General features: G+C 43.8%; 1 protein-coding gene across 7 annotated transcripts in view; it reads right to left on the minus strand.

The window, feature by feature from the left end:
- The window catches only part of anks1b (ankyrin repeat and sterile alpha motif domain containing 1B), a 339,546-nt gene that overhangs the window by 115,955 nt on the left and 208,661 nt on the right, over nt 1–14,930 (minus strand). For all 7 annotated transcript variants that reach the window (XR_011190118.1, XM_015351924.2, XM_015351925.2 and 4 more), the window contains exon 11: nt 11,837–11,973. Coding sequence is in view for 6 of the 7 variants with exons in the window: in XM_015351924.2 (XP_015207410.1) it covers nt 11,837–11,973 (137 nt within the window). In the remaining variant the exon portion in view is untranslated. The remainder of the gene's footprint in view (nt 1–11,836; nt 11,974–14,930) is intronic.

Genomic DNA, 14,930 nt, shown 5'->3' on the forward strand with positions numbered 1-14,930 from the left:
CATTTGTTAATAAAGCACTGAAGAAAAATAAAAGAATCAATACATGCAACTTCAACTTTCTTTTTTCAAGTCACAGGTTTGTTCAAGTCACTGGCAGATCGACGTTGCAATTTCGAATCCCAGCTCGGGTCTCTTGCCAAGATTGTCTAACCCTTGCAATTCCTGTGTTAATCTAGTGCGCTTTCGGCCGTGAACAGATAAGGTAAGAGACAGTTCAGTAGATGAAAGTTAACCGCCGTACAAAATGACAGATAATAACAGTGATACTTTTAATAAAAAGCACATTTCTCTCTGTGACCTCAACTGCTGCCAAATTCTCCACAGCAAAGAACAACAACGCGGATGTTTTGGAAGTTATTCCGAAGCTCCCGTTTTCCTAGCGTGGACTTTCATTTTGCTAATTCCAAATACCGTTGCCTAGGCAACGAACAACACAGAGCATAATACACGCGGCGAGGGGCCGTGACAACAAACCCAGACTGCGCTTCTCCGCTGAACTGCACAATGATGGCGAAAATAAAAACATTTACAATGCAAATTAATCAAGGTGCTCAGACTTAATTCTCTAGTGCATGACATGGAAGGACATGAAACACGACGGTAGTTATTAACTGCCACGTAAAAATAAACAGAATGGATTTTCTACATCTCAGAGGAAAACCATCGTGGTTTTAGACACTAAAGCATACCCACGACCGAAAGGATCAATACCACCAGCAGTCTTTCTAGGACCTGTACAATGGCAGATGTCATGGAAATTAAACAAAGCCCACAAGAGACAGGAGAGAGTCACTATCTTATCTCACCTTTCAGTGTCCCTCCCCTGGATGTACTGCAGGCAGGAGGGGATCAAGCTGAGCAATCTGTTGCCAAACAGCTTTACACATCATTATCTAAATGTGAGGGATTGAAATCCTGAAAAGAATTCCTCAACCCAAAGCAGAACATGGAATAACATGGATTGATGACATGGACTGTCATCAAAAATCAGCAGCAATGCCTGTTGTTTTTTTATAATAAGGCTGAAGCTTTTCATATTTTCATTACTTTTCCATTAAACTCTCAATGAAGCAGCAATATTCTGCTACAGAATGTGTTCTTTTAAAACTGAAATCCCTCATTTGTCATCCTTGCAAATGTGCACATTTTATGAAAATCATCTCATGCAATGAGTTTGTCTCTCTTTCGGTCTGCTTTTCGAGGAGGAAGTCCCTGCTGCTTGAGTGGTGGTGGTGGGCCAGTAGGTACAGTAGCATTCTTCTCTTGAGACCAGAATGTCCTAACTACTGCCTTAGTTTACTGACCAGGAGCACTGTGGTGTAGGAGGCACCCTTCGTGGTGAGATGATTCACTGAAACTATGAGCAGTGTTGGTAAAGGTGGAGGTGTTCATCCTGGTGTCCTTGCGAAACATTTTGCTGGTTATGTGCCTAAGAACATAAGAAAGGCTAAAACCTAGAGTAGGCCATCGGCCCCTCTGGTAGATTGCAGGTAATTAATCGAAAGGTCTCGTCCAGCCATTTTGTGAAAGACTTTAAAGACTTGAATAACATGCAGGAGCTTGGATTCTCATTCCCTAAGCCCACAGCCCTGTGGGTAAAGAAGTGCCTTCAGTTCTCAGTTTTAAATGCCCTTACACATGGGGCTTCCTGTTTCCTGGTTTGCGTTTTACCCTTTGTCTTGAATAAATGCCTGGTCCTCCTAATCTTCCCTCTGAGTTCAAACAGTGAGGCAGTTGCTTACTTCTCCGCCTTCACGGTTTAGATACGGCCACTCTACCCCCAGGTTCCCCACCGGGTACAGGCCGCACACAAACGCAGGATGGCTTTACCTTCTCTTTGGCTTTAGCTTGAAGGCATGATTCTGAGGAAGGTGCCCCCAAAGGCCACCCACATCCTGACTGTTCCTGCCTACAGACACAGCTCCACACACACACCTCTCATCCCCGGCAGCACGGTACTCTCCTCTCCTACCTGCACGGCCACCATCACACTGCGATCAGGGCTACTGAGCAATAAGAGTCTAAAGACTGTCACCCACAATTACACCAGCTTTACATCAGCATTATACGATCTACATTCTCCGCTAGGAAAAGCACAGGGCAATCAGACTAGGGAAATTCTAATGGCAGCAAGGGCCGAGATATCTAATTTTTTAAGTTTCTTCTCCTAGCGTTCCAAAACTGCCCGCTCCGCTTTCCTGTTAAAAAGACATAAGGAGCCAGAGGGTTTAATTAGCACGGTAAACTTGCATTTACCATGTATTTCCTACTGTATTTACTCATGAAGAACAGATCAGCAATATTGATTCTGTTGAATGCTTCAGCACTCCTGACTTTAAAAACACATCCACCTGTATTTATTTCCTGAAAATGCCACCGCTGTTTCTTTCTTGTTACTTCTACCTTTCCTCTGGTAGAGGGGAAGAAAACCTCAGACACTGTGTCCCTGCTCCTCCTCTCCTTTATCCGTCAGGACAATAGAAAAATGCTTCCTCTCTTCACATAGTAAAGGAAAACAAAGATAATCAGTTGTCATTGATTTTCAATAAAAACAAGTTGCTTAGCACCCTTGGCTGGGAGGGAGGAATGATTTATTGCAGTTTAAAGATTAATGAGAATTTAAATGGCAAGCCTATCGGCATTGAAGAGAATGGCTTGGAACATTGATTTCGGCTGATTTCTTATTTACGGAGAATAATGGTCCTTCTCATGTAAGAGAGGTGCAGTGAGCTGTTATGAAGGAGGTTAAAACACTGCAGATGCAGTTCAAGCGTGCAACACAATTTCAGAGTTATCAGCCTTTCACAGACAAAGGCACGCTGACAAAGTGCCTGTGAATAACTCAGTCGCCTTGTTTTCATCCAAGGTAGACATCAGCAGTGCGGCCACACTGTGGTTCCCGCCTGTCACTGGCTCAGGCTCATTGCTGTTGAAATACAGGTACATACTCCACTTCTCTTGCTAGAGGATAACTTGCATCTGGCTGAGATGCAAGGACGCGTGCAGCAGCCGAAAAACCTCAACCAGGAAGTTCCTCCACTTGCCTTGGTGTCAGAGAAGTGGGATGAAGATTCTCCCGTTCAGCTTCCTCGGTTGTGCACCAAATGAGGGAACGGAAGTGAAACATTCACACCCTCTGCTAGCTTTGCAGAGATGCATCTTGCAGCTGATTACTAATTTGCAAGCAACATTGGGATTTAGGCAGAGTGTGAACAGGCTTGTCCGTAATGGTGTTGACTCCAGTCCAGGATCCAGCTTGGACAGTCTTACTGCCCATTCTGGTCTCTTCCCCAGGTAAGACAACTGCAGCTTCACTCTGCACTTCATCTGATACTCTTCTGGCATTTCAGCATGTCATACAAATACACCAGTAATGAGCTTATACAACATTAGGAAGGTTGTCCAAATATAACAACACAAACACAAATAAAAAGTCATGAAAAAGAATCGCATGAAAATCCTACATGAGAATCTCTTCACAGTCTTCATGAACAAGCTGTACTTTTTACTTGTACTATAAAATTATTCTCGTTTTGTTATGAAAAAAAAACCTGGGCACAAGATTTCCCATCTTATGAAAAACCTGAATAATTGGATTTGATGTTGATTTATTTTTTGTTTATGGTAGATTTAATAAGGCATTAAACTTTTATTACGCAAAGCTTCTCTTACAACACATGGGATGAGAAAAAATAAATATCGGGAATTAATTAAATACGATATACTGTATAATTAAATTGAAATACTTCTTCAGCGATTGTAACACATCTCCCTCCCTCTTTCTCAGCCCTCTCGGAGTACAGTAAGGGCCTCCCCAGCTCAGCTGGGCTGTGGACACAGAATGGGGATACTCACTGTGGATGAGGAGGGATTTAATAAGCTGCACATTAATTAGAAGAAAAGCTCTACCCTGGGTGGCCACAAAAACTGGAAAGCACTAAAGCATTCCAACATACTGTAGCTATGCTGCAAACATCCTGATTTTATCCTGGAGAAGCTCTGTCTTCTCCACACTCATGCAGTGGGTTCCCCCTGTGGAAGCTGACTTGAGGATTGTCACAGTTTGCCCAGGGTTGTAGCAGTCTTACACTGTACTGTACGTCATGCATTTACTGTGCTCAGGGCTCAGGTGGGAAGTCTAGGGCTCCGAAAGAAACAAGGAGAGGTATTCTGCATTGACATGTTCCCTATTAAGATCACATGGCCTAAATGATCATTTCTACACTGATGATACTCAAATCTACATACTGTACCATACCAAACCTGACACTGTTCAAATTGTATCTCTGACATCAAAACATGGATGACTCAAAATGACCTTCATTTAAACAGCAACAAGAGTGAAATCATGTTTCTCAGCACCTCCCATCAAAAGCCAATGCAGTAATCCCATCAGAGGATGGAACTGTACTTGAGTTAAAGTCTAAACTGAAGAACATGGGGGATGATATTGAGTCCAGGCTTGACGTTTGACACACACGTACAACACAATTCTTCCACCTCACAAATATTGCCAAACTACATCCCCATACAAACTACAGCATGTCCAAAATTTGGAAGCCAGACTCCTGACCAGGTCTTGTGCAAGTGACCACATTACTGCTATCCTGGAGTCCTTGCACTGGCTTTGCATCATGTTTCACTTTGTTGACTTCAAAATCTTCATGTTACTGTACCTAATAAGGCTCTGCATGGCTTGGCACCTCAGTACCTGTCTGACTTACTATCATCCTACTCCCCACCTCACAACCTTCGTTCTGTTCTCCTGTCTGTCCCCCAAGCCCGTCTTCACTCTATGGGTGACAGGGCCTTGTCCAGTTGCACCCCAGACCTCTGGAATTCTATCCCTAAAGATATCAGAGAGTCACCTTCTCTGAGCGCTTTCACAGCAGGAATCAAAACCTTCAACCTTACTGTGATTTTGTATTCCAGCTGTCTCCTCTCATTGTGTACTTTTTTTCTTCAGTACCTTTAAGGTGCTCTATAAAATAATGTATATTATTATTATTATTATTATTATTATTATTATTATTATTATTAATAATAATATTATATCTTCTTCAAGTGTGCTGAAGAAGGCTTAACAGGTCTTGACAGAAGCCAAGGTGTCTGCTTTGACAACATGGCTGGGTAGCTGGGTAGCTCATCCCACACTCCCACAACTTTCACCTAAAGAAGTGCCTAGAAGACTCAATTAAAACGCACTGAGAACAGGCAGCTCTTCACAGAAAGGGCTGGGGGAGTGTGGAACAAGCTACCCAGCTGCGCTGCAGAAGCTGATACCCTGGATGAGATCCTCAGATCATTATGCCAGCAGCCATATCACCCTGCAACTCACAACTGGCAACCCACTGAAGCTAAGCAGGTGTGAGCCTGGTCAGTACCTGGATGGGAGACCTCCTGGGAAAACCTAAGGTTGCTGCTGAAAGAGGTGTTAGTGGGGCCAGCAGGGGGCGCTCACCCTGTGGCCCTAATGCCTAATGCCTAATGCCCAATGTAGTGACGGGTACACTATACTGTAAACAGGCGCCGTCCTTCGGATGAGGCGTAAAACCGAGGTCCTGACTCTCTGTGGTCATTAAAAATACCAGGGTGTTTCTCGAAAAGAGTAGGGGTGTAACCCCGGCATCCTGGCCAAATTTCCCCATCGGCCTTTATCAATCATGGACTCCTAACAATCCCCCTCTGTGAATTGCCTTCATCACTCTGCTCTCCTCCCCACTGATAGCTGGTGTGTGGGGAGTGTACTGGTGCACTATGGCTGCCGTCGCATCATCCAGGTGGGGCTGCACACTGGTGGTGGTGGAGGGGATCCCCATTACCTGTGAAGCACTTTGAGTGGAGTGTCCAGAAAAGCGCTATATAAGTGTAAGCAATTATTATTATTATTATTTACCTACAAGAAACTAAACAAGCCAGAAGATGCGAATTGCCTCCTCTCCTTTCTTGTGTGCTATTGACAGACCTCACAGTGAAGCAAAGGGTTAATTTTGTTTGTTAATATTGATTGAGCGGCTATTTCAGAAATTGTTCGAATGTTTCAATGGCAGACGTTGCCAGGCAGAATTAAAAAGGATGAGGTGGCAGGTTGTGTGCACTTGCACTGAAGACGTGAGTCAGAGTCACTCAATTCAAGCTGAGAGCTGGGGGGAAAGGAGACTGCCTTAAAAACATCAATATTTAAAACCCTTCAGGAGGAATATATATATAGTACATAATATCTCATCATCAAAGTTTAACGGTAATGGAAATCATTAAGAATTTGGTGCTACACAGAAGTCTGGAAAAATCCATAACCGGTGTTTCTTAATGAAATAAAAGTTCAGCGTCTTTACTGCAAAGGTGTCTTTCCTGGATGCAGGGGAAGTCTACAGCCTACAGGGTAAGGCCCGGTACTGGATGAAACACAGCTGTCTCTGAGGTTTCCAGAATCAGCCCATTTCTCCAGGGGTCTTTCTGGGAATGTGCTGTAGCTGTTTCTTGCTTTGGGTGCGTGTGCCCCCCTTCTGCTGGCTTTTCACAGTGCTGCTGCTGTCAACAGCGCCCCCTACAGAGCCCTCGCACTGACGGTTTTGACTTCCAGACACAAGGTGTGCTGTGTGCAGCTCTCTCTATAATACTAAAACCACAGAAAGAGAAAGGCAATTCTTTCAGAGGCAGATGCACGGCCAGGGCTCAGGGGGACATCATTATTTTTTTCTTTTAGTTCTGACAAGTCGGAAGTGTACTGGAAGCACACACCCTGGGCTCCTCTTCTTTGGAAGAGAATATGATGTGCCTTAGATGCACGCCATAAGTGAACGCAAGGTTAAACAGTCACCACTCCCCTAGATCAAAGTTTACAGCCAAAGGAATATAAGAAAGACTGCTAACGAGAGGAGGCCATTCAGTCATTCAGTCTTGTTCAGAAGCTCAGCGGCCAGCTGAATCGAAAATGTCAACATGTCACTTCTTCAAAGAGCCCAGAGTTTGTACCTCAACCACCCCGCTGGGGAGACTGGTCCAGACATCCTCAGCTCGTATAAAGACAATCTCCTTTTTTCCTGGACCAAAGAGATTTACAGTAGTTCCTTTGACCTCTCTATGCTGTATACAACAGAACCCTCAGAACAAGAATCATCCTAGTTACTCTTCTTTGATCTCTCATTAAGACTACAATGTAGTACCAACCAATGTACAATGAGCACAATTCAACCCAATATTTTTTAATTGGAATCCAACACAACATTTTACATGAGTTATTTCCTAAGTATTGACTAACCCCATGGCTGGGTAGCTTGTTCCACAAACATTAAACCTTATCTTGAAATGATGGAAGGACATTTCTGTGCGTCCCCCATCTAACATTAACTTCCAGGAAGAGCAAACCCTGGTTTCCCCATTTTAAACCTGCAGGAAAGCCAACCTATACTGTAGGACATTCACAATCTCTTCTCTGGTGCTGGTGCAGAATGGCTGCTGTGTGTCTCTCAGGTGGGGCTGCTGGTGCAGAATGGCCCCTGTGTGTCTCCCAGGTGGGGCTGCTGGTGCAGAATGGCCCCTGTGTGTCTCCCAGGTGGGGCTGCTGGTGCAGAAGGGCCCCTGTGTGTCTCCCAGGTGGGGCTGCTGGTGCAGAAGGGCCCCTGTGTGTCTCCCAGGTGGGGCACGACTTCAAAAGACAAAGTGAGCCCCCTCCTGTGTGTGAAGTACTTTAAGATCCTTCAGAACAATAATCAAATAATAGAAAACACAGAAAGCTGTTGTTTCTCAGTGAGAAGTCATATCATTATTAGTTTTCTTATCATCTACACTCATCAAGTTCTTGTACTGCTAAAATATGGATTTTATCTTCATCTGTAATGACATTCCTTATATCCCTGCCATAGACGTTGCGCTGTGAGTGAGATTACCAGCTACATCTTCAGTCCCGAGGCCTGAACCTTCAGCAGTCCCTGAAATCTCGCTGCCCCTGGACCACAGCTATGACCGCGGCCCATAACAGAGTAAAATAAGCCCTTGCCTTTGGAGAAACAGCTGCGATAAATGAAGGATAGTAGATTTTAAACTAGTGATGACAGCATCAGGGGGTTAGCCTGGGGTCCCTGGTGTCTTCACTGGACAGCAATGTGTCTTTGCAGGAACCTTCACTGTGGGCAGATTGACACCAGCCTCCCAGAGAATACTGGGGGAGGGGGTTCGAAGAGAAACCTAACATTATAGAATGAAGAATCTTTCCCAAACCTGTTTAAAATCAAAAGTATCTTATGAGAAGTGAAGAACCCCCTGTTTCGAAGCCTGTGTTGTTCACTGTACCCCCAGGCCTGTCACAAGCCAGAGCAGGAGAGGGAGTGTGGAGGCAGGCGGAGAGCCCCTGGAGCTGCTGTGTGAGGGCAGAGGCAAGAGGGGGCACAGCCGAGCCCAGCGCAAGCCCAACCGCTGGGCCCAGGGGGGTTGCGAGGGATGCGGAAGGCGGAGCAAACATTCTGCAGAAAATACACAAGTACTAAACACAGGCCACCGCTGTGCTGATCTACAAGCCCATTTACCACTACACTGTAAGATCCTGCTGCCGACTTTTAAGGCTTGAACAAATCTGGCTTCATCATACTACATCTCTGAACTCCTCCATGCCTACACTCCCTTTCATAAGCTCCGCTCAACTGAGACTGGTCCTTTGCTCACTGTACCAGGACTAAATCCTGTCGTTGCCCCACTGTTATGGACTGCCCTTCCTCAAATTGTACTGCACTGCCCAAACTCCCTTTAAATCCAAACTTAAAACTCAGCCTTTTACTGGGCCTACAGTATGTCTGATTGCCCTACATTCTATTTGTATGAACCTGTACTTTTTGTCTTTTATTTCTATCACTACTGTATGTATAGCTTCCTGGGATTTAGAAAGACACTTTTTAAATAAAAGTTCTCATTATATTATATAAAACATATTATTATTATTATTAACATTATCCCCTGTACAACCTACACACAGACACAGATTTGCAATTTGCTTATTTCCATTGAGAAACCATCCTGACAGAACTGGATGTTCTATGTTTAGGTATGCTTTGTAGATTTCCACTGTACCAGCACAGTATAACCTGTGTAATGAAACAGGCCAGCAGCGTTACTGGCAAGTACTGCACTAGGTTAAACAGCCCCTCTGGAAAAACAGCAATTAAAGTCATACCAACCAGACAATAAGAAAAGCTGGTGTAATTAAAATCACTTAAACAGATAACAGCATCATTGACTGCTGGCCAACTCCAATAAATCATAAACATCACCACAGCTGTTATACCCTGGAATACAGGGATGCTTTAAACGGAGGAAGAAGAGGTTTTCTTACTGTACTTCCAATTAAAGAAAGGTAGCAGAGGAAGGAAAGCAATATACTGTAATCTCCCTCAGACATTTAATCTGAAGAAAAAAATAAAAACAACAGCATAACTAAGCCCAGAGCTGCTAACACGAGCCCAGGGAGCTCTTAGAGGTAGGTGACTGAATTTTAAATGCTTTGTTAGGCTTAGAATAACTTGTTGAGGGAGATTATGAAGGAATTTAAAAGAATTGTGAGATTAGATTTGTGAGTTGCTTATTATATTCCATTATTACCTGGGAAAACTGCTTAGGCAGGCTGTCAGCTTTGACCTCACCTGTCTTTAATAACATCAGGATAAACCAGTTCACACCCTGAAACCCATTCTGAAAGAGGATTGAAAAGAATGCTGACGCTGCCTGGTCATGAAGACGTCACCCCCACGCTCAGGTGCAGGGGGCTAGGAAGAGAGTGAACTGCTCTCTCCAGCGCCCGATGTTTCTGTCAAGAACTGCGAGAACTGCATCTGCCTGCTCTCAGAATAGACCTGCACCGCAAGGCTCAGCACGCGCCCAGAGAAGACAGCGTAAGAAAAGAATGAAAGGCACACTAATCACTTACATTGAATTCCAGGAGCGAGACATTCTGTTCACTTAAAAAAAAAACATATTCTACGTTGTAAAGGCATGAATTCCAACCATGTTTGATTGAGAGATATTGCAAGGACAACTCCTGCGTGCCTTCAGGATGTATTCACTGAATCACCACATTCCTTTACACAATTTCCTATACAATGCACACGATAATTCCACAAATCCCCCACATACCATACGGCGTTCCTGGAACGCTCTAATAAGGATGGCAGGAGTCTCATTTTGAGAGGCTGTGTCTACAATAAGATGCATGACCCACCTTTACAGGAGGGCATGCTCTGAAGCATTTATTGGCCTGTGTTCCTGCCCCCGGGATTGTGCAGCTCTTTATGAATGGAGCCTTGCAAAGTTGCTGCTGCTGGTGTGAAATGTGGAGGTCTGATCCCACCACAAAGCTCAGTGTCAGCCAGTCATTATGACTGCAGAAGAACTGGATTGACAGTGCACGTGTCTTCCAAAATAACAATAATAATTGCTTACACTTCCAGTACAGTATATAGCGCTTTTCTGGACACTCCACTCAAAGTGCTTTACAGGTAATGGGGATCCCCTCCACCACCACCAGTGAGGATAGATAAAAATAGTTTTTCTTTAAAAGTTGCTTCTATGCCAGAATGTTATTTAACCTTTAACTAGTTTACCGGCCCCGTGGTCCCAGAGGTTCATCTCTCTAGGTGTTATGCCCTTGAAAGCAAAGAATGGAAACATCAGATTTTGCTCACAATAACACAGAGAGCCTGTATACGCTGGCGCCTGATGACACCAGAGACCCAGGGTGAGCAGTACCTTCGCAAGACGCAGTGTTTCAGAACTGCATGTTGATTGGGTTCAAAGATACAGGGGCCAGTGGGGGCTCTGTTATCACAAGAGACTCCCCGGCTCAGGTGTGGGCTGTGGAATTAAATTGGCATTTAAATTGAGTTATTTCACCTATTTGAGAAAACAACAGCGAGCCGAGCTGAAGTGGGAACATCCTGCTCTATGGCTATCTGCAGTGGTGCAAACTGAACACAGTTACACTTGCATGGTCCAAAAAATTATCAACAATGTGCTCTTAAAGGACAGCAAATTAAACTTTCAGGATTGCGGCCCATTTGTTTCTTTAAAGCACCTCCGTGAAACAGAAAATTACCAGCTAATGACATTGTTGAAGTTTAATATCTGTGTTTGCTGAGCCGTGAAATCCACTCAGACATTCAGTTTTTTCTTAATTGTACCACAGTGACACAATCATTTTTGACACTTTCATTTGTGAATATTTCTATTAATTAAAGAAGTAAAAATGCAGGAGCATCCAGCTTCTGCTACAGTATGTCCTTGGATGACATTAATGACTTAATATTAAGAAACTGCTTCTAATGATTAAAACTATGTCAATAAATTGCACAAACAACGTTGAACAAGCTTACATCTCAGGTCAGCAATGAAGACCAGCTTTTAAGTGCTCCATTTTTGGAGACCAAGTCACTAAACATTTATTGATTAAAGCAGCTGTACCTTGGCTTATTCTACAAAATATATCAATTCTAGTTGATTTCCACCAAACTACCGTATCTTCGAAGGGGAAAAATACATGCATATTCTGTTTTCCAAATTTACACACTTGAAACTTCCTTTCTGACTTCAGGATATAAGAAGCCCAGAGCTCTGACAGTCCTGGACAGAGAGAGCTGTCTGTGTGCAGACTCACCTGTGGACAGTTACCTGGACAGAGAGAGCTGTCTGTGCATTGAGACTCACCTGTGGACAGTTACCTGGACAGAGAGAGCTGTCTGTGCATTCAGACTCACCTGTGGACAGTTACCTGGACAGAGAGAGCTGTCTGTGCATTGAGACTCACCTGTGGACAGTTACCTGGACAGAGAGTTGTCTGTGCATTCAGACTCACCTGTGGGCGAATGACTTTCTCTATGTTTTTCAGTGCAGTGTCTGGAGAGGGAGGGGAGCAGTCTGGAGTTGGACCTGTGGAGCTGTTTCCATGGTTACGGAGCTCAGGCTCAGCGATGGCTATGTGGGGTGTATTGTCTGAAATTGAAAATAAAAACAAGTTTAAAAATTTACACATTTAGCTGTTCGGTGCATTAATGTCACTGAACATCAGACCAGCTTCATAGCATTGGCTGCATTCTGGAAGATTAAAAACTACAAGTCACATATTATTTGAATTGAACACATTCCTACAACATGTCTCTGTACACGTCTCCCTCAAAGCTGAAATGCAAGGCATCACTCCTGCTGCAAAGGTGACACTGGCACTGAAAACCCAAACTCCTAACACACTTCTTACTTCATCTGTGCACCTGTAAAATTTGCTAATCCTGTCATCACCTGCAAAACCTTGGTGCAAAACAATACAGTTTTCTGAACAACAGTAAAAAGGACCTAAGAGCTGGCGATTAAGGGAATTATCAGTGATAGTTCCTACTCTGCACTCTGTTTGTAAAACCAGCTGTGGAATCTGAGATATCCCCTGACTCCTTGTCCTCAAGAGCGCACAGCGAGACGAGCTCTGTAAATGATTTCTCCATTAGGTGCAGATTCAAGCTCGGCTGTTGCAAAATGACACATCAAAAATTATCTGGCGGCTGACATGCGACATTGTCCTCCTCCTCCGTCTTCATTAGGACGAGCGCATGCATTTCCATAAAGCAGAAACTGCTTGGTGGTGTCCCTCTCAAGTGCCCCCTTCCATCTGCTCCCACAGCACCTTTCCCACAAAGCCAGGGGGTGGTGTGATCCTCTGGGCCCACAAGCTCAACATCACAGTGTCCGCGGGAGCGGTACCCACACCTGGTCCCCTGGCTCTCAAGAGGAGAATTCTGGCCCCCTTGGGGTCAGAGCGCAGGGTCAGCCATTTATACAGCGCCCCTGGAGCAGTTGGGGTTCAGGGCCTTGCTCAGGGGCCCAGCGGAGTAGGATTCCTCTACCGGCCGCGGGATACGAACCGGCAACCTCCCAGCCACAGGCGCAGATCCTGAGCCACAGAGCCACCACACCGCCCTGCGGAGCAGAGCAGTGTCCTCTGGGAGACTGTCTCAGCTCACCCGCAGGATGAGGCAGAATTAATAGAGGGGCTAACAAGCTAACCTGCGGCTCCACTTCAGCCCCCAGAGATTTATTAGAATGATTATCGCAGTCGTACGGTACATAATCGGCATCTGTAGTTACAGTGAAAAAGGCTTTAAAATACGGCAAACTACATGTATTGCTGGGAAGTGAGCAATCAAAAGAAAGGGGCTTGTACCCTGAAGATGCAATAGAAGTTTCTCTTTCTGTGGGTACAGCATGCGCAGGCTGCAAAGGAAAGGGTAAAGGAGTATTCTCTGCTGAAAGCTAAAGAAAAGTGACCCAGCATTTCGTCCGTAGAGCCTTCTTCAGATGTGGAGCCTCTTGCACCTGAAGAAGGCTCCACAGCCGAAACACCGTGTTTCATTTCTTTTCCTTTCAGCAGGGAATAAACCTTTACCTGTCTGCTAGTTTTCCAAATGACAAACTCCATGGTACAGTATATATACAGTAAATTAGATGGCCATCTCACCACAATAGACCAGCAGGACGAACCTTCCCAAACGACTTCAATACAAAACAAGATTTTTTAAAGCAGTTTGTGGAACTTTTTGAAAACCACAGACCACCCAATGTGTTACAAAAACATAATGGCGTCTCTTTATATTTTTGAAGAGAACAGAAAACAGGTTACTGTGTCTGAGCTTGCTGTTAAATTGATGAAATCACCTGTTTCTTGTGGGGAAACGAATCTCAGATGATAGCTGTATGACATGCTGGTGTGTGAAGGACTTTAATTCAGAGGCAGCAGCGAATGGAGCGTATTGTTTTCTCAGGTGTGTGATTCATTTTAATAAGGCACAGAGAATGAAGAGTGCAAAATGAACTTGGGGGTGGAATTAATTGTGTAGCATGGTCTCTGGGGAAGGCACTTATTAAGGATCAAACCCTGTGATAGAAAATAAATGTTTTGAAAGCCATTGATTTGTGTTGAAATCTCAGCAACAGGTTCTTATACAATGTCTTTGTCTTACCATTCACAAAAATGTTTTTTGGCTTTAATAATAAGAATAACAACTTTCATTTTATGTAGGGCTTTTCATGGTATCCCACCTCAAGGTGCTGTACAACAAAACCATCAAACCAAAGAGACAGCTATGCTGACTGTGTATGGCATGCACGAATTAAAACAGAAGTAAAAGCTAGAGTATAAAAGTGAGGATATCCAGAACAGGCACCCTAGACAGGTGACTGTGGCCCAGACGCTGGGTAATTCCTTACAAACAGCTTGCAGCTCCACCCAGACACATGACAGACCCAGAAGACTGTCCTTTCTCTACCTTTTTAATTTCTCTTTCTCTTTTTCCTTTCCATATCTCTTCCACATATCTGGTTTCCTTTTTCGACTCATTTATTCCAGTTTTGATATTATTCTTGGATTTACACAGTTTGTTTGGGTATCAAGTCTTTCATGCCATGATGCTTGTTCACATTTGTCATTATGGTACTGTATATGGTACTGTACCATGTACAGTAATATTCTTTCTTTTCCTTGAAAAGCCAATTGACAAATTGAACTTAAAAACGGCTGAACGAAAGTTTAGATTCGCTTAGCTAAACTAAATTAAACAAATGAAAAAGGTGAGTCAAATGAACCCCTCTTACCTGCAGTCTTTTTACGTTTGTGATGTTAGAGTTTTCTGTCAGAGCAAGAGTAATATTAGCCAGAGTACTCGTTATACTGTAGCTAACAGATTGGCAGATAGAGTCGGATGACATCAGTTCCAGATTAATGCATTAATGTCCATGACTTTATGCTGATCACATAAACTGAATTTATCTATGAATTTAAAATGAGAGACAGACACTGGATTTTGGAACCTCAGTGTGTAGCACAGCTATTGAATATTACATTTTTATTTAAAACTCTTAACTCTAGGGAAATCGTCTCACCCATTTGAAACAAATTAAGTAAG

Source organism: Lepisosteus oculatus, chromosome 7, assembly GCF_040954835.1.
Source record: "Lepisosteus oculatus isolate fLepOcu1 chromosome 7, fLepOcu1.hap2, whole genome shotgun sequence".
NCBI classification, from domain to species: domain Eukaryota; kingdom Metazoa; phylum Chordata; class Actinopteri; order Semionotiformes; family Lepisosteidae; genus Lepisosteus; species Lepisosteus oculatus.